The 25,855-nt window shown below is 41.5% G+C and overlaps 1 protein-coding gene across 2 annotated transcripts in view; it reads right to left on the reverse strand.

Moving 5' to 3' along the window:
* The window catches only part of COL5A1 (collagen type V alpha 1 chain), a 162,597-nt gene that overhangs the window by 99,985 nt on the left and 36,757 nt on the right, over window positions 1-25,855 (reverse strand). For both annotated transcript variants that reach the window (XM_075578918.1, XM_075578917.1), the window contains exons 2-4: window positions 15,719-15,886; window positions 9,962-10,175; window positions 7,798-7,960 (exon numbers count right to left, since the gene is read on the reverse strand). In XM_075578918.1, the coding sequence (XP_075435033.1) occupies window positions 7,798-7,960; window positions 9,962-10,175; window positions 15,719-15,886 (545 nt within the window). The remainder of the gene's footprint in view (window positions 1-7,797; window positions 7,961-9,961; window positions 10,176-15,718; window positions 15,887-25,855) is intronic.

The raw sequence follows: 25,855 nt of genomic DNA on the forward strand, positions 1-25,855 counted from the left end.
GCATAGCAAAAGGGGGGTATGAGATCCCCATTTGTTTCACTAACTGGTCATTTCCTGAAGTCATTGAATAGTCCTATACAACTAGAGGTGAGGGTGGCATCCACTCTACTGCTCTCCTCTCTACACCTCCACAAATAAGCAAGTCTTTTATGTTGGACACTAGAGGCTACAGATTGCTAGGCTTATTTGGCAGGCTGTGAATCCTATCCTTAAATCAGGGGTTCGCAAACTGCAGTTCTCAAGAACCCCCAACAGGTTAGGTTTTAAGGATATCCCAGCTTCAGCACAAGACCTGTCGGCGGGGGGTCTTGAGGACTGGAGTTGAGAACCCCTGCATTAAATATATAACTAGATTACGTAACGTAAGAGCAGCCTCCAAGTCAACTTTTGATCTACCAGAGTAAGAGAAGCCACTGCTGTGCTGGCCAAATGTGAAGGACACGCCCGAAGTGCTAGCAATAAAAATAATATGATATCTATAGCATTGGGCACATTATGCACTTCTAAACTAGCGGCCAAAACTATTTTTGAGAAGCAGAAGAAAGTGTGTGCTCCTGGTCAGACTTGGTACAAAACAAATCCCCATGAATAGTTTGTTCACTGGCTAAATACAGAGCCTCCAAACCAATACAGTTGCCCCTGATTACATAGACATTGTAACCTTGTAACTAAGCTAAACCACTGTAAACAAAACCAAAGTCTACCCATTAAAGTGGTAATCCCCCCTAAAGCCAAAGTGACCTCACTCCAGTGACATGTTTAAGGGGTCTCACCTGTTAATTGATACTTTTTTTTAACCCACATCTGACATAAGTATTGTTTATTTATTTTATTAACGTTAGACTGGGTATGGGGTTTTATTTCCTCTGGCTGTTCCCTTCTGTGTGACAGTCCCCTCCCCAACTCTTCTTAACGTGATTGGTTCTCTGATAAGGACAAGGTGGGATAAAGGTGGGAAAAAAACCACCTGATTGACAAACACGTCCCCATTCAGACGACCATAAGAAATGTCACTGGTCAGCTATGTGGGATTGCACCTTTAAATTGTACTCTGTGGATGAGTTTTTGAACTACATTTATTGTAGCTACCAACCAAATACATATGTATTTTAATGTTAATAATAATAATAATAGCATGTTCTTGTATAGCGCTGCTAGTTTTACATGGCACTTTACAGAGACATTTTTGCAGACACAGTCCCTGGCCCGTGGAGCTTACAATCTATGTGTTTTTGTGCCTGAGGCACAGGGAGATAAAGTGACTTGTGCAAGACAAACAGGGAGCTGACACTGGGAATTGAACCAGGTTCCCCTGCTTCAAACTCAGTGCCAGTCAGTGTCTTTACTCACTGAGCCGCTCCCTCTCCCAATGTTAGTGAAATGAGGCTGTAAGAAATCACGTGTGGGTATAGAGTAAGACACATCACTGTATATTTCTTTTAAATAATTCATATTTCCATCGTTCATCAAAAAACAATAGGCCTACTGAGAATGAGCACCGTTGTGATCTGCTTTACGTTCACATCCCAAACAACCATATTATCTGCCAACATCATCTGGGATACACACGTACTGTGAATGCAATATCTACAAATTCATTGAAAGAAAAGAAAAATTGACATGGCACAATCTTTTCTGCTATTTTGACAAATAAGTACATGTTTCATTTCCAACTGCACACAGGCATTTGCTTTATAAAATATGTACAGCTCAACCCCCTTATAACGCTGTGCTTGGGGGATCCAAAGAATCACATCGCGTTATAAGCGGATCGCGTTAGAAATAATGTACAATTGTATGCATTGTACAATAAAGTATTTAAGATACCAATAATATTGTTGTAAAGTATTCATAAATACAAAAACTGGGAGCCGCGCTTACATCGCGTTATAAGCGGATCCGCGTTGTAACGGATCACGTTATAACGGGGTTGATATATATATATATATATATATATATATATATATATATATTCAGTGGTTGACAAATCACCCAAAAATCTACTCGCCGAACCAAAAAATCTACTCGCCACCTAGTCCCGCCCCCAATCCCACCCTGCTTGGTGTTGGCCATGAGGTCGCCACGAGGTCAAATCCAGTCGCCATGGGCCTGTATTTTAATGGATTTTTCGAACACTGTGTATATATATACACACACACACACACATACAATAAAGAGTATTGTAACAAAAGCTTTTTGATGAAGAGCCAGATTCCGGGACATCAACACAACTAAACAGAAGGTGATATTACTTAACAGTATGACTGTAACTAATGTTCTATCGCTACAATCTACATATATGATGTACCTATATAATGTATCATGTCATTATCACAACAACAATGAAAGGCAACATGAGTATTATCAGAGAAACCCAGAGGTTGCACGGCCCATCTTTACTTTCTATGAACTCATCATGGCATAATTCCAAGCTTCTGTAAAGCGAATATGATGTGTGAATCATGAAATAGCAGATGGAACATTCCAAGTCGCTACATAAGCCACTCACAGAGTTAACAGTTCTTAGCGAGAGCGACACTTACCAACTCTTAAAGCATCGTCTGTTTCATGTCTGGATTCCATTGCCAGAACAGTGTGAAAAATTAACCACCCTCTTCCCAAGTTCCCACCAGCCAAAGCAAATCAAATTAAAATATTTGCACTTGTTTTGACATTTTTCTGCACTGAGTCATTTTGAACAAGAAAAAAAAAAATAATAAAAAAAAAATATATATACAGTGTATATATATATATATATATATAAAAACACACCCGGATTATTGCCAGACAGAGAAATTCAGATTTATTCCCACAGCGCCTTGAAAAGATAATAATCAGAAATGTGTTGTAATATGCAATTAATTGCTTTCTTTTATAGTAAGAAATCAGTGTACAAAATGTATTGGGTTTTTTTTCCAGCTCAGTATACTACCCACGCAGACATTCATTTTCGGAGTCTGGCCCCCACAATGGCAGAGAGCCAGGGTTTCCATAGGGATCTTACATGGTCCTCTGTCTGCAATTTCCATCGTTCAAGTTGGAGGAGGACCTTTCGAGTTAATACTAAGACTGGTAATACTGTTTTGGGCCAGAAGTTCATGGATTCAGATATTCCGTACATAAACTTTAGCGGAGTTACGTAAGAACATGCAAGCCAAATGTCATGGTTTGCATTACAGCCCGGCCACTAATAAGGGTAACATATTATAATAATAACAGCTTTATTTCATATAGCACTTTTCTCCCAATTGGACAAAGGAATTTTTACAGGCACAGTCCCTGCCCCATAGAGCTTACAATCTATGTTTTTGGTGCCTGAGGCACAGGGAGATAAAGTGACTTGCCCAAGGTCACAAGGAGCTGACACCGGGAATTGAACCAGGTTCCCCTGCTTCGTAGTTTGGTCAGTGTTCTTACTCACTGAGCCGCTCCTTCTCCTACAACTAGGATCACCATATTTGTCTCGGCAAAACCGGCACAAATGTTGTGCAGTCTCGAGCACCGACTGCGCATGCGCGAACGCCAACTGCGGATGGGCGAGCAATGCATGCGCGATTAATGGTGTTTGCCGGCCGCTTATGCGCATGCGCGATCGACACTTGACGACCGCTCATGTTTATGCACGATCGGAGCTTCCAATTGCCGATCGCGAATGCGCACAAGTTGCCGGCAAGCGCCCATCACTTATTATGCGCAGTCAGTAGAGAGAAAAACTGGGACAGTGCAAAAAACTGGGACTGTCCCAGCAAAACCGGGACGTCTGGTCACCCTACCTATAAATATATCAGCAGCAGCCCTTGTCGATCCATTGCTGGATAAAGGCCCCCTCCAATGATCTTGCAGGTACTGCGGTAGTCACAGATTTTTCCTGCCTCTGGGTAATACCCAGCATGCATCTCTCCATAATTTTTGAGTTGTCTGAAGCTTCTGAATTATCTTCACATTTAGGGTCCTATATGACATATTATAACTATGTATGTGTAGCCACAATTTAAACATGAATTGCCTTTCAGTATTCCAAGTCAAAAAATCCGCCCATGAGAAATGCCAAGTACTGTACATTTCTGAGGGTCCCAACTTGCATAGCAGACAAACAATAAAGACATTATTTAGGTTGACATATAGAGTCATTACAATTAAACTCTGTGTCTCAGTGTAATACTTGTATAGGTCATTTTACAACACATGGCCGAGTCTTTTCAAGGAGCAGCCTCCTCACTTTATATGAAAACATCGTTCTTTTTTGTGATGATACTGTAACGTTTTGTATCATTTCTTTTCATAGATACACATACACATATACAAGGGTTGTTGTCCAACACACGTCGCTCATGTTGGGGATTTCTTCTACGGCTTGTTAAACAGGAGTCTGATTTTAAAAAACAGATTTTGTTCTTAAAAGATTATAAGATGCATTGCCTAGTGCAGGAGTGGCCAACTCCAGTCCTCAAGGGCCACCAACAGGTCAGGTGTTCAGGATATCCCTGCTTCAGCACAGGTGGCACAACCAGTGGCCCAGTCTTCTGACTCTTCGACTGAGCCACCTGTGCTGAAGCAGGGATATCCTAAACACCTGACCTGTTGGCGGCCCTTGAGGACTGCAGTTTGCCACCCCTGACCCCTAGTGCTTAAGAGCAGATCCTTAAACAACCGTAGGCTTTGAGTTCCTGCCTGTGTGACTTCCACAGGTTGTGATCTTCACATGAAGTCCCTGTGCCTTCCTACAGCACACTTACAAATAAGACATATATGTTAATGTTCCTTTTAAAAGAACATAAAATGAAGGGAGCCAGATTAGGTTTCATTTTTTCCATGTTCATAAAGGAAATTACGGAGGACAATTACCCAAATCCCGGTCTCCGGGAGTGCTGTACAACTCATCGGAAATCGGCCTCAGCATCCCTTGCCGGCTAGCCTCCCAGGAGGCAGGTATTTCAGCGGGACATTTACAATCACAATCATGTCTGAATCTGTGCGAGTCACAATTTCACCTGCACGCTGGGGATGTCTGCGGCAGTCTCAGGATTTTCCTCTGGGCCTTGGCAGGCAGCCCAGGCTGCCAAAGAAAACACTGAAGCAGAATGAACACGCGTTTCATGTATTCTTGCCTCTTAAAACCGGTGGGCAAGCTTCTGCAAAGCGTAACTTGTTTACACCATGAGCTAATTTAATCACAAGGTGAGCATCAAGCTGCTGATTAACTTATTGTGTACACTGCTCATTAAAACCCCTTCAGCACACTGCAATGTGCTGAAAGACCCAATGGCACAGATAGGGTTAATACTTGGTCTCCCCACCCCACCCCAAATATCATGGTGTATGCTGTTTAATGATCTGCTTAACGCAGAGGACGTTACCTGACACAACTATGTATTTCGTTCAGCAATCCTACAGTCGACACAGTTTGGGTTGTCTCTCTAAAAAGTTTGCTGCAGACATGTACTGTACACAATTCTTGCAATGTATCTAATCAGTTTATTTAATGTCTGTATTCCCGTGGTCATTTATTGAACTAATACTGTGAAGCAATATCCGTGCAGTGTTTATTGAAGTTACTTTTTCCTATTAGACTTTTTGAAAAGAAGGCAAGGGTGCTGCATCTGATTGGTTTATAAACCCCCACCCCCCAAAAAATATGAAACCATTTCGAACCACAGCTGCTCAAATGGTTCCTTCTGATTGCAGGCATTGGCAAATGAGATGGCAGTGGACTACGTTTAAATACTTTTTAGAATTCAATAAGCAGTATGTTCTCCCATAGCTTGTTCTGTTGTAACTAGGGTTGCCAGGTGTCCAGCATTGAACCGGACTGTCCTGTATTTGGACATTCTGTCCAGCAAAAAATGACAGCTAATACTGAACATGTGTGTGTCCGGTATTACCTCTCTGGACATAGTGACCTGACCGGCTTAAGGGGCCGTGGGATTACCCCGAGCAGGGAGCGAGCAGGGCTGCTGATAGTAGGCTGGACAGCTTCCGCCATCCTGATTGGCTGCATTACCCAGCAGCAGTCAATTAGGAGAAGGTGTCAGGAGCCTGGGGTTGGGACCAAGGAGAGGAGGAAACAGCCTGGAGCAGCGAGGCGCGCGTGTGTGTGTGTGCGTGTGTGTGTGTGTCTCGAGCATGTCACACCTTTCACCATTGTCCAGTATTTTTGAAGGATCCACTTGGCAACCCTACTAGTAAGGATGTAGTTTCTTACATCAACAGAAATGGCTATGTCAAACTTTTCTGATGAAAAACAGCAACGATGGAGAGATCCTTAAGAGCTTTGAAAGATGCTGGCAAGAATATTCATTTTCCAACCGTTCTGTTCCATGTTACACGTTTGTAGCATTAGCGGACTTTCAAACTCACACTCACTTCAAATATTACAAGCAAGAAAAAAAAAAGGTGAGATCAACACTGGCACGGGTATGAGAATGGACAGCCAAAGCTATAAACTAACTCCTGCAACCTCACAAAGGTTGTGAAGGAGGAATATAAAAGGCCCTGTGAGTTACCTCTGAGCTGAAATCCCAGCCAATGAACATTCATAAGGTAGCCGCCGGGCTCATGACACGGGGAAATTGGGGTAGACTTGTTCCTTTAGTTTTGCCTGCTTCTACTGGAAAACTAAATACATATACAGTACATGATGGAAATGTCGACATCAGTGTTTTTCAACAGGGGTTCCTAGAAAACCTTGGGTTCCCCGGTCATTTGAAAATTATACCAAATACAGAAGAATTTACAATGCATCGGATCTCAGACGCGCTATTAGAGAGGTTTGGGGTTCCTTACAATGCATCTGATCTGAGACGCGCTATTAGGGAGGGTTGGGGGTCCTTACAATGCATCTGATCTCAGACTCACTATTAAAGAGTTTTGGGGTTCTTACAATGCATCTGATCTCAGACGCGCTTTTTGAGAGGGATGGGGTCCCTTGCAATGCATCTGATCTCAGACGCGCTTTTAGAGAGGGTTGGGGTTCCTTACAATGCATCTGATCTGAGACGCGCTATTAGTGAGGGTTGGGGTTCCTTACAATGCATCTGATCTCAGACTCACTATTAAAGAGTTTTGGGGTTCTTACAATGCATCTGATCTCTGACGCGCTTTTTGAGAGGGATGGGGTCCCTTACAATGCATCTGATCTCAGACGCGCTTTTAGAGAGGGTTGGGTTTCCTTACAATGCATCTGATCACAGACACGCTACTAGAGAGGGTTGGGGTACTGCAGAATTTCACATAGGATTCCTTAACCAAAAAAAGTTTGCACGGGCTTTACAAAAGTCAAAGTAAAAAGTCCGTATTTTAGTTTTATATAAAAAGAGCTATGAAATATTACAAGAACAGATTAAAGAATAAACGCCGGGAATCTCGTAAGTATGGCAAAGTACGTTTACCGTACACGTATCATTTTGGTGGCAGACATCTGCGTGGAAACATATATTTAAAAGTTTAAATACTCTACAGAACGTCTTTATGTTGATGGTCTACAATTAAGATCACGATCCACAACCCTTTTCACAGCAACGTTAATAGATATTGTTTTCTCGACTACAGGCATTTGGGTTTATAAAAGAGCTTTACATTTCCAGACCTCTCTCCACAGTGCCTGGAACTCACTGAGCCTTTTGGCAGCGGGGTAGAGGAAATCACATTTTGTCTCCACTGGGATATGTTTAAATCATTGAACCATCCAGCATCAGCTTGTTTTAAAACTGCACAAACAACGCAGCTGGAAAACCCATTAAGTTCTATACATTGCAACCAGGACGGGCTTCGTTGTAAGATCTCACAAAACAGATTTACCTCAAAGACTTCCTCGTCCAAGATTCTGGTCCCAAACACGACGATGCCATTGGTATCCACGATGGGATGGTCGCTTCTTTCGAGCGATACGGTGGTCTTCTTCTTGCAGTCCAACATCAGGGTAACCACTTTCTTCTGCACGCTGATCGCTATTCTGTGCCATCTGCAGAGCACAGACAATGCACCCGGCTTAGCACAACTCATACTTTAAGAACGTTAACCCTTTGAAGGCCATATGGGCCAGCAATGCTTTGCAGGGCTTGACAAACAGTGTTCTCAATTTAACACGCACATGGCCAGAGTGGTCAGCAATGCACTGGTAGCCCCCCCCACCCCCGGCAGTGAAAGGGTTTAACACAAATAGCAACATTAACATCCCACCCCGAGTATTGTTTGCCCACATTTTTGTTAATGTTAAATCTGGCTAAAAAAAAAATCCATCTTTTTAAAATAAATGAACAAAAGTCATGCCTTAAACATCAGTCCGATATGAGCGAGGACATTGGACACAAACAATATATGGGCATCACACCTACATATATCAGACAAGTAATTGGGTCTAAAGTGGAGGTTTGTGGAACAAGAACCTTGGGATCCCATGAATTAAAGCGGCAGTTACGGCGACACTTATTATTATTATTTAAATTCATAGGTTTGAAGTAGGGCGTCTCTGGAGCTGAACCACATTAATTTCAGCTTCTGGGGACCCCCTGCTTCCCAAGACACCTCGGAAAGGGGGTGCCAGTATCTTTGCGCAAGTGGGCCAAAAGGAAGCCACAAGGGATGACATCACGACTTCCTATTGGCCAACAGGATGCGGGCCATTTTAAGCCACATCTGGGCTGCTACCAGCACCCCCCTCCGAGGTAAGTATCTCAGGAAGCAAGGGGTCCCCGGTGCTGAATTTGATGCGGTTCTGCTCCGCGGGCCCCCTGCTTAAAAAAAACACGACAACAATGAAAGTGTCGTGACAACTATAAGGTACCTTACAGCTTATACACTCGCATGGGCCTCCAAGGGTATTATGGCATAGCACCCAATCAAGAGTTGCTATTGGCATATAACATTGCATAGTAAATCTCCCCCAACCGTTCCTTACAGTTTGTGCAGCTGGCACAGCGGTGGGAAGGCTATTTCTCTAAATCTCCTCCAATAACAGTGCTGGTTTTAATCTTTGCGTATAAAGTATTATTTTTTTCTTGTGAAGATGATCTGTCGTTATTTAGGCAATTGACGAGCCACTTTAATCAATTTCGTAGTTGGAAGCCTTTCTACCTTCTTTCACATTAAAGGATTATTGACCCATCACATAAATCAGACGAATCTACGCGAGAAACTCAGACCAATGACTCCAACGTTAATTTAATTATTTTTGTGGCAAGAGAGATAAAAAAGATGAAGATGACCACGGCTGTGTAATTATCCCTAAGGGCACTTTGGAAAAAGTCTTATCTTAGTCTGCCGTCACTTGAAATTGTGCCACTTAATGATGTTTATAACCTGCTTGCATTCCCTCAAGCACATCTCTTTCAATACTAATGAGTCTAATATAGTATTGGAATGCAGGTCTCTATGGACCAACTGTTGCAATTTTCTCTGCCAGCTGTGAAAATGGCTTGTTCACTCCAAAAGGGATGAATACAATTAGCTAAATAAAAGTGGCCAATGTCTAAATGCAGAAAGATCGTAAAATATCATCCTTTATCAGCTGGTTAATCCTTCTTAGGCTACAAAAAAAAAGAAACATTCAGAAAACTTAGCAATGTGAAAGGGTTCTTCCTTAAAAAAGTGTAGATGTGACTTCAAGCAAGCATTGGCTTCTTTGGAAATTAAGACTGGTCTTTTTATTGGGGCCCATTAATGGGGGGGGGGGGTTACATGTCAATCAAATGTTCAATCGCTAGCCCCACCCTATCCCTGACAGAGAGTCAATGATTGGAAAGAGGGAAGAAGAGAGGGGGAGCTTTGCGTGTGCAAATACGCCTGTTTAGAAACTTTTTTTATTATAATTATTATTATTAATAAATACTTACTGTATAAGGGTGCCAGTCCTGATGATTTAACTCCTTAAACTGTTCATTGCCATTAATTCATTTTGGTCATAGGAGGGACTGCACCTTTACAGAAAGCAGGATTGTCTGGACAATTGAAACACGACACTTACTTCCCATCAGATAAGTTGATACCTCTAAAGAGAGGATAGTCCTCAGGCCCTGGTTTTCCCATGTGGTCTTCATAAAGGAACACGGGGGACCTGCCCAGTTCCACTCCGATCTGCTGTATTCCCTGCTCATTGTAGATGGAGATCAGGAAGGACTGGCCTCCTTTTTTGGGTTTCACAGTTGCCAAAATGGAGAAGTCTTCTGGAAATGGGGTATCTTAAAAGGAAAGTGTCAGAGAGTCATCATTGGCTCTTTAATGCCTCAATCGGTATTATCCAAGAAAAGGTTAAATCTCACTCCGCTTTCTATATCATTTTATCTACATCGGCGGGTGTCCTTGCGAATTAATGTGTTCAGTATTTGCATATTTCATGTAAAATGTCATATATATCGATTTGTTGGTGTATTAACCTACTGTAATGTGCTCTGAATGATATCCTTTATCATCACCACATCATGACTGTACAGAACCTTGATCATAAACACACATATTTTATATGTATTCCCTGGTAGTGGAGGATACAAAACACACATACAATCTATTATCCATTATGGTGACTACATTGGCACAAGACCAATTGGATTTTCATTAGCTACTGGTTAATATAGATGATTTTTATGCTGCTTAACTTGGTTTTGTAATTATATAGCTAAAGTGTGTAGTATCATACAAGGGTTCTAATTTGTAGACATAAGGAATGGTGTACAATTGCATCATCAAAACAACTCAAAATTCAGTATAATAACTATTAGTTAAGGCGGCACCCTGCTCTCCCTGGAATTACATTCTGTATTGAACGCTGGACATTCAGGTCAAAGGGATAACCGCTTTGGAATAGCAGGAATTCCAAATCCCATTTTCTATAATGCCCTTAAGCTTCTTGGCAGCAGACATCTTTACGGTGGGCTTCATTGCTTTCTAGTTCTTTTTAAAAGGTACATTTTTGACCTGAAGATGGAAGCACGTTCGTGTTAGAACCGTTCTAAAGATGTGGAATGCCTTTTTTTCCCTTTCATTATTTGGATTCTGATTTAGTTTTTTCATAGTAGAACCTCGATCCCACTCTGGGGTTTCTATGATATTGGTCACTTAAAAAAAAAAAAAAAAAAAGTGTAATTCCTGCCTTCCTTACAATGTCCACTCTCTTTAGTTAGGGGCAGCACAGTAAATATATTAAAGATGCAGTTCAGTCAATATCCTGCATGTGTTTTTTTTTTTTTAATAAATCAGTTCTGTAGTAAGAATAAATACTTTTAGCATTTTCTGTTTTTGAAAAAACAACTTTGAAAGACCAATTTTCATGTATTCTATTTTAACAGCCATTTGCTGAGGCACTGCCCCTTCATGTCCTGTCACAAGCTCTGGCACACCCCTTTGTCAGCCCTGCCCTCCCTCTAGCACATGTCAGTGCAGGAGTGCTCTGAATATTCATGAGCTTCCACTGAGAGACAGAAGCAGAAGAAAAACAGATCCCTTCACTAATTATGTCACCAAATTTCGCCTATCAATACATGGAGAACGAATTGACTGGCAGCTATACAGTTCTTTAGGTTATTAGAGATTGCACACATGAAACTATTGAAGTAAAAAAATAAATTAAAAAAAAAAAAGACTGAACTGCAGCTTTAACATAAGAGTAGTGGATGTCGAGTTGCTAAGACCATGAGAAAATCATACGGGGGTCCTTTTAAAAATGAGCCAAAGTAATTCTCAATATGTGCTTCTTTTAACTGAGCTTTTTCAGTTATTGTATCCATTAAATTGGGCACATCGGAAATTACAAGAAAAATGGAAGATATGGATAATTTGTATTAAATAAATTAAGTGTAGCCTCTATTAAGAGTGTGTACACCTTTAAACGCCCACTTCCACTGCAGTACAACTTTAGATTAATTCAAGAATAACTAGGACAGCTCTAAGAAAATTGAAGATAAAGTATTCTGATCTTGACTCACCTCTCCTCCAATAGTATTGCTATAAAAGGGCTTTTTGAGCTACAAATTCAGCTTGAGAAATAGTTTCAGTTAGTTGATACACCAATTTAATACCCTGTGGGCTTTGGTGGTACTGTATATCTACATTGTATTTAAACAGAATATATTGATTTCAAGGGTCTCGGACAACAGGTTAAAGGAAAAATGACTTGCAGAATATAGTTGCGAGTGAGAGAGAATAAGAGAGTGAGAGAGTGAGTGAGTGAGTGAGTGAGTGAGTGAGAGTGTGTGAGAGAGAGAGAGAGAGAGAGAGAGAGTGAGAGAGAGTGAGTGAGAGTGAGTGAGTCTGAGTGAGCTTGAGAGACCAAGAGGGTGTAAGAGTAAGAGAGAGAAAAAAATAGTGAGAGAGAGACACAGAGAGACAGAAAGAGAGAGAGTGTAAGAGTGCACGGTTCATATTCGCTAACGGGTGAAAAGCTTTAGCACATCTTTACTCCAATCCATTCGAATGGGAGTTAGGAGTATAGCACCCTTCAGTGAAAAAGGACCTTAGAGACAGAATAAGACAGTAAAAGAGAGTACGAGTAAGAGAGAGTGAGTATGAGTGAGAGAGAGTGAATGTAAGGGAAGTATATGAGTGTCTCTCTCTGTTCAAGTCTCACTTCCTTTGTAGCTCGAGCTAATGTCTGCGGCAAAAAGCTAATTAGAGAAATGGTGCCGACTCGGCAGAATTCCCTGGCATTATGTGGGTTTGAGAAAGGATAAAATGAAACCAATCATATGTTTTGCATTGAGATGGAAATGTAAGCTAAGGATGAAAGGAGAATGGCTGCGTGATTACAGACATTATGAAACCACAAGCGCTGCAGCGTTCACAAATTCCCAGAGTGCAACTAGGTGTACTTAACCACTTCAGTGCCAAGGACCCTACAATGCACTAGACAGGAAGCCATAAGGACAGTGCAGATAAGAAGCCACCTGTTCTTTCATTTAAAACCCATTGCAATATTGAGCTTACACTTCAACGTTTAGTTAAAGTGTATTTCAGGAAGGCAGGGGACTTGCCATGTATACAGGCTCTTTAAATATTAAAGCTGCAGTTCAGTCAATATCCTGCATGTGTGTTTTTTTTTAAATAAATCAGTTCTGTAGTAAGAAAAAATACTTTTAGCATTTTATGTTTTAAAAAAAAAACAACTTTGAAAGACCAATTTCTTGTATTCTATTTTAACAGCCATTTGCTAAGGCACTGCCCCCTTCATGTCCTGTCACAAGCCCTGGCACACCCTTTTGTCAGCCCTGCCCTCCCTCTAGCACATGTCAGTGCAGGAGTGCTCATGAATATTCATGAGCTTCCACTGACTGACAGAAGCAAATAAAAACATATGCCAGCTCTAATTATGTCACCAAATTTCGCCTATCAATACATGGAGAACGAATTGATTGGCAGCTGTACAGTTCTTTAGCTTATTAGAGATTGCACACACAAAACTATTGAAGTAAAAAAATAAATTAAAAAAAAAAAAAAAGACTGAACTGCAGCTTTAAAGCACCCAATGGAAAGTCCTGTTTTTTTGTTGGGGTTTTTTCATTTTTTACCATGGCCATTATTAAGCAAAATCAGTATGAAAATGGTGTTATTTTTGTGCCATTGTCCAGCGTTGTAACCGAACATATCTCGTTATAAGCTATATCACCACAGGGTTTCCACAAGAGGCAATGTTTGAGCTGTATGTTGTAATGTATCGCACCCTAAAGAACATTGACATAACTAAACTATTAGCAGAAATTAAACATATCCCAATAATACATGTTAAAAGTCACATTTTGGAATGATGCAGCATGCTTTAAAAAATATATAAATCTACTACAGGTGTTTGTGAACAATGTGGTGAACAAGATGATATTAAAAGCGCGTGTGTGTGTGTGTGTGTGTGTGTGTATATTTTTTTTTTTTATTATTATTATTTATATATATATATATATCTATACACATACACACATATACACTGTATATATACAGAGAGAGAAAAAAACACAGGATATTTCTCACCATGATTATTCTAAAGACATGATTCTTTACAGTAATGGTCTAAATGCCTTTGCTGCATTAGTCCGAACACATTCATTACAGAACACGGGCCTAGGGGCTTTGCCATGCACTTTAATTACAGCAGAAGATCCCTGAAGCAAAATATGAGCACTTTCGCTGCATGATTCGTTAAACAAACTACAAGCTCGGCAAACCCTTTGGGTTTCCAGGCATCCCACAATGGGCTACCTTCCTGAAACAAGCCAGCATGGCAGCTGCATCACAGGGGATCAGCAAGGGCACTTCTACACCCCACATATCCAGATAAGGGAATTTGTATTCATTCCATTACAGAGAGCCAGGTCTATGTATTCTTGGATCTCCTGCTGTGATGCTATCGTACTGTACACATTCCAGAAACAAGGGTGGCAAATTCCCAATTCTACTATCCGTGTTCCCAAATGAAATCTGTTGGAAACCAAGCCACATATTCCTCTTAGTGGCTTTTATATGCCTGTAATACGGTCGGTTTAAACATAGTTTTCATTGTCTAAGGACCAGATGAATGAGATTTTGAAGTTATATCATTTGACTACAAAGACTGAGATGCTGTTGACGTCTGTGAATCCATTCAGAGAAACTGCATTTCATAGAGTGAGACTTATTTCAAGTATGAGGGACATAACAGGGTTGTTTATCTTATCTTTAATATTTTACAGTTATGGGAACATCAAATCAAATGTTAAAACATGGTTATATTTTAAAATCATTGCAAGACTGCAATATACTGTAAGATATTCAACCGCACGGTTTTTGGAACATCGGCACATTTTACTGAACTACTTTAACACACTGAACGAAGACACCTGCGGTGTTGGTCAGAATGCTACATCCTCACTACCCTGAACGTTGCTACCTTCACTTCTTCACTGCCAGAAGAGGAAAGCATTCATTTAAATGCTGCATCTGTTTACATTTTGTATTCCAAATATGAGTGGGTATCTTCTGGAAATACTCAAGTGGGGCACAAATCCATCAATCCTGTGTGTAAGAGATTTGTTTCACAGACGCAGTTTGTTTTGCCTTTGAATATGCAGTTCCAGTAACAAAAAATACCCCCCAAATAAATACCAAAATAAAGTGAATGTGGATCTCAACTACAAGACTAATCTAGTATCCAGGATTGTCTTCACCTTTGAGACAAAGGGCCATAATTACTAAACAGTCTTTTGCCACGAGGTATCTTGCAACCCTGGAAAGTGTCTAATGCAGAAGACTCCTTAGCAAATATGGGCCAATGTGTGTCATTGAAAAACGTAATGGGATGGCGAAGGGTGATGGGCCCACTAATCTGTTACTGTATAGGGCCAAAATTGGTTAGAACAATCTGGGCAGCCTATTGAAGTTACTGTGCTGAAGATAACATTGTATCCACTCCTTTAGCAAAGTCAAATAGCCACAGTCTAATAAAAGGTTCCAGTATTCATACTTGGAGGTCCGCATGGATTGTTCTGTCTGCACATTCATTGGCTTATTTGCCAGATTTGTTTTCCGGATATTTAAACATTTGGAATTTCATAAAGATAATGTTTGTGATGTCATTTGTGTAAAAAAACGAATTCAGACGTTGATGTCTTTCAGAAGATGAACCTCTAGTCACTAGTCTAGTGTATTATCATACTAATTATCCAATATCTTTCAAACACTTGTCGTATACATGGCCAGCTATAAATTATTTAGTCCTCCAATCAGAGGAGGAGGTAACAAGTTTAATAGAAAGATGTGTTCTTACCAGGAAACAATTGTTTGGTGGGAGCACTGAGCTGCGCTTCTTTTGACACACGATACGCCACATCTGGTCCCTTTGAAGATTTTCTGTTGGCACAAAATCCCGCCGTTTTTGTGATACCATCAGGTAAATTGTGAAAATCTAATACCTTCAAAAGATCTGCTGGTTCAGCTGCAGGGGGGAGACAGAAAATAGAGGCAAAGTTAGCACTGGCAGCGAGATAAAGCTTCATTCTCCAAAGCACTTTACAAGTTAGACATGTTAATTATTACACTGATACAAATCGAGTCCTTTTCTATAAGGGCCAAATAAAGCTTGTAGGGGAAGAACTAGTGGCGCCAGGTAGTTGGTGATCAGACAAGGAAACTGTCTCTTCAGCATTAGTGTGTGAATTATGGCTAGCGTGTACTCCGTTTACAGCTGATCCCATTATTACCAGACAGTTGAAGTCTTTGTTGTGGCTTTAGAGAGGCCGGGTCAGAGGTGAAGGAAACAGTGGAAGGAACTGTGTAATATAAGCCTTTTTCCAATGTCACGGCCTAATTCTTCATTATGTTTATTTCAAAGGAAGTACCCCAAACTCATACAACCCAATCGCACATTAATATTTAGTTGAGAAAGTTACCTGCTTTGTTGGCAGAGCACTGCAAATAGTCCCTACAATCATCAAGAAGTGATGTTAAATGCGCTAAATGCTCATTTTCTAATCTTGCAGGACGCCCCAGAACCTGAGCAGCTATTTCAGGCATTCATGTGGCTAAGTCTTGACACATTCCTAACATTAACAAATGTATTTTAGGAGAAGTCGAGGGCAAGGGCTGCTGCTAATGGCATTGTCCTTGGGTAGGAACAGGTTTCTAGTGCCAGTCCTGTGACATGTGGGCAGTGCTCCCTACATTCTGGTGTCTGAAGCACAGTGAAGTAGATTGTGATCTCATTAGGCAGACATACACAGTGCCTGCAAATTCTATGTAAGGTACTGGAAATGAATATACCACTGGTGCTAAAAAGGTTTCTGTAACACCCAACATTTGTTACAATCCACGATGCAGAACAGTGGTTTAGATTCACATCAAAATCCACAAACAAAAATATATTGAAACTGTTGACATATTTCAGATGTTGTCTCAAAAATCACTAAAAATTGCATCTTTAATACAATTTAGTTATATATTGAACTCTCTTATCGCTGAAATGAAATAAGAACATTGATTGTTCATCGACCATAAAATGCACTGGAAGCTTGCAGCGTGGCATGGGGTTCCTCCGCTCGCAGGTCAGCCGAAGTATCTGAATGAGCAGGATGTCCCAGTGGCAGACAGCCAAACATCACACTGGCAGTCACTTTATATGCTACAAAAACATCCAGGATGACATTCGCAGCCCCTGGGAGTATCCAGACCTCCGTGAGTCACCTCCCCTCTGATCTGACAACATGTAGAATCACAGCATCAACACCAGCAAAACAAGGTCACTGGGCTCAGCATGCAGAGAAGACATCAGCTGCAAAGCATGGTTACAATTAACCCGCCAATCATCATTGAAAGGGGAAACTATTTTCCAATGTGACTGACTGACATTGTGGTATCTTGTGTCACTGAGTAACGGGGATAAAAATCATTCATTTCCAAAGAGATTGTAGAAATGGTGCAAGCCAATAGTTTCTAACTTTTTTTGGTTAAGGAACCCTACGTGAAATTCTGAGGAACCCCCACCCTCTCTAATGGCGCGTCTGAGATAAGATGCATTGTAAGGAACCCCAACCCTCTCTAATAGCGTGTCTGAGATCAGATGGATTGTAAGGAACCCCAACCCTCTCTAATGGCGCGTCTGAGATAAGATGCATTGTAAGGAACCCCCACCCTCTCTAATAGCACGTCTGAGATAAGATGCATTGTAAGGAACCCCAACCCTCTCTAATAGCGTGTCTGAGATCAGATGGATTGTAAGGAACCCCAACCCTCTCTAATGGCGCGTCTGAGATAAGATGCATTGTAAGGAACCCCAACCCTCTCTAATAGCGTGTCTGAGATCAGATGGATTGTAAGGAACCCCAACCCTCTCTAATGGCGCGTCTGAGATAAGATGCATTGTAAGGAACCCCAACCCTCTCTAATAGCGTGTCTGAGATCAGATGGATTGTAAGGAACCCCAACCCTCTCTAATAGCGCGTCTGAGATCAGATGCATTGTAAATTCTTCTGTATTTGGTATAATTTTAAAATGACCTGAAAATTGCAGGGAACCCCAAAGCTTCCTAGGAACCCTGGTTGAAAAACACTGATCTAAAAACTACGAGAGGGTGAATACATTTTATATATGAATGTGAGCTGCCTTACAATGTATTTTTTTAAAGTTCTGGAATGAAAACAAACCGCAGCTAGAAGTAGAATATGAACCAACTACAAATGAGGGGCATGCCATTAATAATATGATTTCATTTGTTGGAGGGTCACAGAGTTGTATCCAGTTTTGTAACTTGTAGGACATGCTCGGCATCGATCCCTTCGTACAAATGTGTTACACCGGTTAGCACATGTGTAAAGATATTATAATACGTGCAGTATGTGTGTAGCATGGTTTTAGAACACAGCCGTTTGTGACCTTCTTTGACGATTAGCTGTAGCACTTTTCTAAAAGCCGAAACTCCTGAGCTACTCGATACCACTTTATTAAGCCGCTAATTCCAGCAAGCCATGTTCTGACACCTTCATTCCAGTGTCGTGTCCTCAAGAGCTGAATCCTGAGAATGATTACAGCGACACCTTCCAGGAGCACACTCCTGACAATATCCTTACTCCCCCCCCCCCCTCCTGCTTCTCCAGCCCTGTAGCTAAACCATCACACTTTCACAACAGAAGCCAGTCCTGAAAGTGGAGTACTGATAAATGCACCGTGAGATCGCTGGATTAACAGTGGTGTCTTGTGTTTGTTAGACCCTACAGGTCTTTAATGGGTATTTTTTTTAAATCTCAAATAGAATTCAGAAAGCTGAGAGCATACACCAAAAATAGAACAAATTGGGAGGTATTAAAAAAAATTATATGGCGCAGATGAAGAACATGAAATCATCCGACCTTCTAGCCCCCCCACCCACCCAACAGGTCAGGCTTTCAAGATATCCCTGCTTCAGCCCAGGTGGCGCAATCAGTCCCCGCTTCAGCACAGGTGTTGCAATCAGTCCCTGCTTCAGCACAGGTGGCTCAATCAGAGGTCCAGTCAAAGATATCCTGAAAATATGATCAGTAAGGGGGGGACTTGAGCACCACTGCTCTAGAAAGGTGAATGAAGGTGGAGATAATAAAAAAAAAAAAGCCAATAAAATCCAGTTTCAACTGTGCATGGCCCATTGGTCACAAGAATACATAATAAGGGCTATTGTGCTGTAATAAGGCAGATTTGGCGAAAAATATTAAGCTTACATTTAAAAGGCACACCACTTCCTCTGTTGAAATAGGCGGCCATATTGTGAACCCAGCCGAGCAGGATCTTTGCCGATCGATCACCGTGGAAACGATCGATCAGCAGCTTAGGTAATTATATTCAATTAAAGTTAAGCAACTACTGCATCGACAAAAACCAACATAAAATAATGTCAACTGCATTGCAACTTTAAAGCAGCAAAACATGAAGCACTGCGCAATTTGGGGGGGGGGGGGTTATTACGGGATTGAAACCGGGGGGGTGTTGATTTCACCTCTGTAGACCTCCTGCTTCCTGAGATACTTACCTCTGTAAGGGGTGCTGGTATGTCTTTTCGGTTTAAATGTCCCAGCCAATAGGAAGCCGCACGGGATGACGTCACGGCTTCCTATTGGCCCCCGTGACATTTAAATGCCGCCATTATGTTAGGCACACAGTTTCTCTGACTGCAGAGACACCGGCGCCGCTACGGAGGTAAGTATCTCTGGAAGCAGGGGTCTCCGGGTGAAATTAACACAGTTGAGTTCCAGAGACCCCCTGCTTAATCCTGTATTAAAAAATGTAAAAAGTGAAACCCATATTGTCACTTGAAAGTGCTGTCATTGTCTGGCTGCTACCATTCTGCAGCAGATATAGGAAACAGTATCTTACATTTAATGCCACTGTGTTCCAGATAAATGGTGCAGTGTTCCACATGCTGTGGTCCTGCCCTCGAATATCCCCACAGTGGGGAGCAAATCCGTAATTGGCTACAGAGGATTTGGGGCCTGGAGATTCCGTTGAACCCCTGGCTCTCTCTGTTAAACAAACCCGAAAAGGAACTAGCCAGAGTGGAAAACAAATGAGTTGCTCATTTCGCAGCAGCCACGAGGTGCGAGATCGCAGCGCTGTGGAAACAAGGTGCAATTCCAACTATTGACAAGATTCGGAACAGAATGTGGTTGGTCTGCCAGATGGAAAAGTTAACAAGTTTGGTTAACGACACAAATTTCCCAAAGGTCTGGCTGCCATGGCTGGCCCAGACAGATACCCAGGGAGTGAGCAATGCCCCCAGTGGGTGAGCAATGCCCCCGCGTGGCTATGATAGAAGCAGCTGCATTCTCCTTTGATAGACTTTTCAAGGTGGGGGTACTTGGTGTTGGACAGTATCCCACACATAGGGAAAGATATAAGAGCCAGAGATACGCAGTCGGGACATCGGGAAAGCGTTTGGAAGGAGTCAAAGCGGATCCGTGATTAAAGGAGAGAAAAAAAGATGACCGATAACTGGCAAATCACCCCCTCCTTTTTTTCCCCTCCCCTTTTCCTCATTACTTGTGTTACTTATGTTCTAATACTATGAGGCACAGTGCGGACATTGACGCGAGGGAGCCTGTGTGACATACTGGATGCCTGATGGTAAAAACCAGTTGTAAAAAAACAAACAAAAAAAACATTTTATTTGTTCCACAATGCCTCAATACATTACACCAGGGGGCTCAGCTCCAGTCCTCAAGCTCCCCCAACAGGTCAGGTTTTCAGGTTATCCATGCTGCAACACAAGTGGCTCAATCAGTCTGTGTTCCAGTAAAGGTGGCTCAGATGCTTAGTCAAAGACTGAGCCTCTGATTGAGCCACCTGTGCTGAAGCAGGGATATCCTGAAAATCTGACCTGTTGGGGGTAAAAAATATGGACTATGAATATGGAAAAATAACCTGATACATATTTCATGTGCATGTATAGATTTGATTAAACTGTAAGCTGCTTGGGGCACGGACCTCCTTCCTGTTGGCTGTTTGTCCTAACTTATATGTACTAGTCTTGTAGTTATACAATGGCCTTGTACAGCGCTGTGGAATATGTTGGCACCACACAAATGAAGGACATTAATCATTTGTATTGATCTCTATACTTTATTATATACGATCTAACTATACCTATTTAGCAGGCACTGTACCCATTAACCTCGGGTGTGTTGTACCTGCTGTGCCTGTGTGTGAGTGGAGGAGCGTTCCACTGTAGTGTCATTCATTGGTTGAAGCTCAGACCCTTCAGCTAATTATAGCAGCTTGAAGATTATGGCTGATTTGATAAATAGGGAAGTTATTACTACCTCCACCTTATGTATATTAGTGCAGGGATGCGCAAAGTTTTCCCCCTGACTGCTCTCCTCCCCTGCTCAGCTCCGGCGGGGTCATGTGACGTCACGTTGCCATGGCAACGCGGCGTCACGTGACCCCGCGGCGTCATTGGACGCCAGGTTACCATGGAGATGCATCGCCGAAGACAAAGTAGGAAAAAGTTACAGAGGCCTCGCGCGGTCCCCCGGCATTTAAAAAAAAAAAAAAATCGAAAACAAGACTGAGCACAGCAAAAGAAAATAGGGCTGGGGGCTAGTAAAAAATAAATTATTTATTGTGCATAATGGCAAAGTGTAACAAAAGGGTCCCCTAATGCTTTATCAAAGAGTTAATGAGCCCACCCGTAACGTCACCCTCTACAGGGCACTTCAGATGGAAGTTTTGATTAACCTCAGCAGCAGTCCCATTGCAGCAACACCAGGAAAGTTGGAGAGAGGAACACTTTGGCGACAGGGACTCTGGATCTACTGATTACACGTGCAGTATACACGGTCCTCCTCTTTTCCTGGAGATTCTGTGACTTTTTTGCTGATACAATTCATGGACATTATATTCTTACTATTTGCTCTATAATTTAAGTATATTCTGATTCGTCTATTGGGGTCTCTACATTTACACAGGGAATTAGGGAAGTACCTTTGGTCTGTCAGAACGGGCCTGAGGAAGGGGTCGGTACCCCGAAACGTTGCCCCCCTATTTTTCCCCTTTCACCCACTCCCCCCTTTTTTTTAACCTATGCCATACCTCCCTTTGTGTGGGTTTTCCCTTGTCTTTTGTCTCCCAGTCACTGTGTTTTTCCCCTGCCTTTGCAGCTAGAATCACTTTCTTTTTCTTTATTGCCATCTGTATGACATGTTTCCATTTTTGTAATCTTGTGATTCCGTTATTACATTTTGGATTTGGCATAAACCCATATTTGTTATTTTGCAGCAGCGAGAGCTCGGAACTCCCCTTGTTCCAAGATATAATAGATATGTTCAAGAAAAGGTTGGGCATCTTTTTAGAAAGGAAAGGTATAGAGATATATACCAAATAAGTAAACATGGGAAGAACGTTGACCCAGTGAGAAATCGGATTGCCATTATGCGGGGCCAGGAAGGAATTGATATTTCCCGTATAAGACATCATTGGATAATGTTTCACTGGGGGGGTTGGAAGGGGGGGGGAGGGTTGTTGCCTTCCTCTGGATTAAAATATTGTAAATACAAATATAGGATAAGTATTTGTTGTCTAAATTTAACACAGGTTGAACAAATGCCCTTTTCAACCTCATATACAGTTCCATGTGACTATATAATAACAGTATGGTCAAACATATTCATATACAAATAAATAAATAAAACGTGGCTATGTCGAGATGATGGCTTGGACTGGTTTTCAACCTTCGGTCATCGATTTAGTATTGTGGCCAATATCCATTGAGGCATCTCTCTGAAGTCAATGCACAAAAAGTGGATATTGTTCTTGGTCGTTTTCATTGAACAATTTAATTTGTATCAGAAATTTCCAGGTTGTCTTTTTTCATGTGTAAAGTGTTATTTACGTAGCGCCAACAGTGCACACAGTCCTTTAAAAAAAATTAAAGTTCCGGGGAAATAAAGTACACACAATGAGGATAAGGCGAGCATTTACAGACAGCTTTATACAGAGAGACCCTGGATGAAGAGCTTTCAATCTAAGTGGTACATTGGGAGACTTACAGACACAGTAGAAGTACAAATACATTTATTAAAACTGCAAATCAGGGACGTCAAGTGCATCTAGAACCAGTAGTGTTGGCGTCGAAAATGTAATGAGATTATTCTTTTAAAAGGTGAATTTTTAGCTGAGCTCTAAAAATGTAAAGAGACGGTGCTTGACAAACATTGGATGGCAGATAGTGCCATAGGTAAGGAGAGATGAGTGAAACCGGTTTAAGATGTGAGAAGGCTGTAGATGCAAAAGGTGCAAAGATGAGACATCCTTGGTTGAGCGTATGGGGTTAATACAGAGATACAATAGGACGCCAGCAGAGCGATTTCAGGAATGTCAGAACAGAAGCAGAGAGATGAGTCTAGAAGAACAAGAGAGGATTTGAGCAGCAGCATTTTGAACAGATTGTAAGTGAGAGAGGTGCGAGGCAGGGATAAAAGAATGTTGCAGTAATCAGTATGGGAGAGAACGAGGGCATGCATTAGTGTTCCAGTAGCTAAGGTACAGAGATAGGGGTGCACATTTGCAATGTTGCAAAGTAAGAAACAGTAACATTTATTAACATCATTTATGGAAGTTGGGAAAGAGAGGTAACACCTAGGCAACATATTTGCGAGACTGGGTGGCTAATACTGTTTTTTACTGTAAAAGAGAAGGGGACGATGAGGCCAGGTTTGGGAGGTAGTATGGGGAGCTCAGTCTTAAATATGTTATGTTTGAGGTGATAGGTGTTCATCCAGGCAGAGAATGCCGATAGGCAACCTGTGATTTATGACTGGATTGCAGGTTTAAGGTCAGGTGTAGATAAATCTAGTTAACATTTATCAGCATAGAGACGATAGCTGAAGCCTAAGGAGCTCAGTAAGAGTGTGTATTGCGAGAAGAGTAGGGCTTGAAAAAGGCCTTGAGGTACATCAACAGAAAGATCCATACCGGTAGAGGAGTTGGGGCAAAAACAAACAAACAAACAAACAAACACTGAAAAAGTGGTGAGACAGGAGGGAAACCAGCATAGGGCAGTGCAAAGTATGCAAAGAGAGTGAAGAATATGAAGGAGGAGAGGGCGGTCATATGGACGTCATGAACTACTCTCTAACTGTTACAGGTTAAGTCAAATGTGATTTTTATGGTGAATGCTTCGCTCACAAATGGGCAACAGGCCACCCACATGTGGCCCCCGAAGTATATCATGTTCTGTTACCCACCCTTTCTTTAGCTGAAGCCACATCTGGAATTGTGATCTTTATCAGCACAGAGTGTACTCTGCATTTCCGGATATAGGTTGTCACTCTCTATCAATGGAGCACCAGTCTTCCAAAGCAATGCCCGTGGGAGACATTAAGGGGCCTTCCCACAAGAACTTGAAACTGATCCAAAGAGGACGGCCAAGCTTGATCTTCCACCCCGTCAGATTGTCGATTTTTGGAATATCAGGCCTCTAGGAATGTAATCCTGGAACATCTCCAAAGGGGCTTAAGGAGCCTGGTGAGATTATATGTATCACTGGATTGCTTTGTAACTCAGCTCATAAAGCACAAGCCATGGAATATGTATCTATCGAGGTTGACATGCAAACCGTATATTGGCAGACCACGTATGACAGGCAATGCCTTAGTTATTAATTACTACATGCCAGATTTGGAATAACTGCTACAGTATGAATTCACTAAACCCAATAATGTTCTGTTAGTTCCCCCGAAATGTCCTACAATGAGCAATATCCACAATGAGGCAGAACTAAAAAACCGAGAGGGGACTGTCGGTGAAACAGTCTATAATAAAAATATAACACTGTGTGCTTATTTGCATGTCATTTCCCAGAATCCCTGACTGCAGTGGAAGCATTGTATACAGTATAAGGAGATAATGGTGAAAAGCAGGGTTGCAGACCTGTGCTCTTAACTGATATTTTTGTTTGCTGTATGCTACATGGTGGAGGGTTTTTATCACTTTCTTACCCACCATAACTTAAATAACAGACAAATATATGACAAAACTCTCTTCTTGATCCATTAATAGGTACCGCAATCTGCAACAAACAATTTTAAAGCAGCACTAAAGGCAGCATTGCGTTTTTTTAAAAATCATTACAGGATTGAAGCAGGGGGGCAGAATTAGAAGAAATAAAGAGGGCAAAGGTTTCCAGTTTATTTGTATTGTATCTTTATTTATATAGCGCCATTAATGTACATAGCGCTTCACTGTAGTAATACACGTGACAATCATATAAATAACAAATGCAAATAACGGGTCATGGGATTAAGTGCTTCAGTCATAAACGTAACATTTAGGAAGAGGTGTCCTACTCTGAGGAGCTTACAATCTAGTAAGGCAAAACTTAAATTAATGAGGGTCACTAGTCCGGATGATAGACAATCAATAGCTGTAATTTTGGTTAATTTGAGGATCGATCAATAACCAAATTTTTAAATTTTCTAAATGTTGGTGTTCACTAAGATTTTTGCATTGATTCTTTTTGGCAGGAAGGTGTATATACTCCTTTAGGAGCACCCTGGTGCACTCAGATTATTTCGTTTTTGTATATTTGTATATGGTTTACGTTGCCGTTGTATATTCATTTTCCATTTACTTAAGGAAACCACTTAAAAGATTTCAAATGAAACAGATTATTTCTCAAATTCCCAGTTGCAAACACTAGTGTAGAATCAGCACCATACAGGCATACCCCGCATTAACGTACGCAATGGGACCGGAGCATGTATGTAAAGTGAAAATGTACTTAAAGTGAAACACTCCCTTTTTCCCTCTTGTCGATGCATGTACTGTACTGCAATCATCATATACGTGCATAACTGATGTAAATAACGCATTTGTAATAGGCTCTATAGTCTCCCCGCTTGCGCACAGCTTCGGTGCAGGTAGGGAGTTCAACTTTGCTGTTCAG

The sequence above is a fragment of the Ascaphus truei genome, chromosome 21, assembly GCF_040206685.1.
Source record: "Ascaphus truei isolate aAscTru1 chromosome 21, aAscTru1.hap1, whole genome shotgun sequence".
Taxonomy (NCBI): domain Eukaryota; kingdom Metazoa; phylum Chordata; class Amphibia; order Anura; family Ascaphidae; genus Ascaphus; species Ascaphus truei.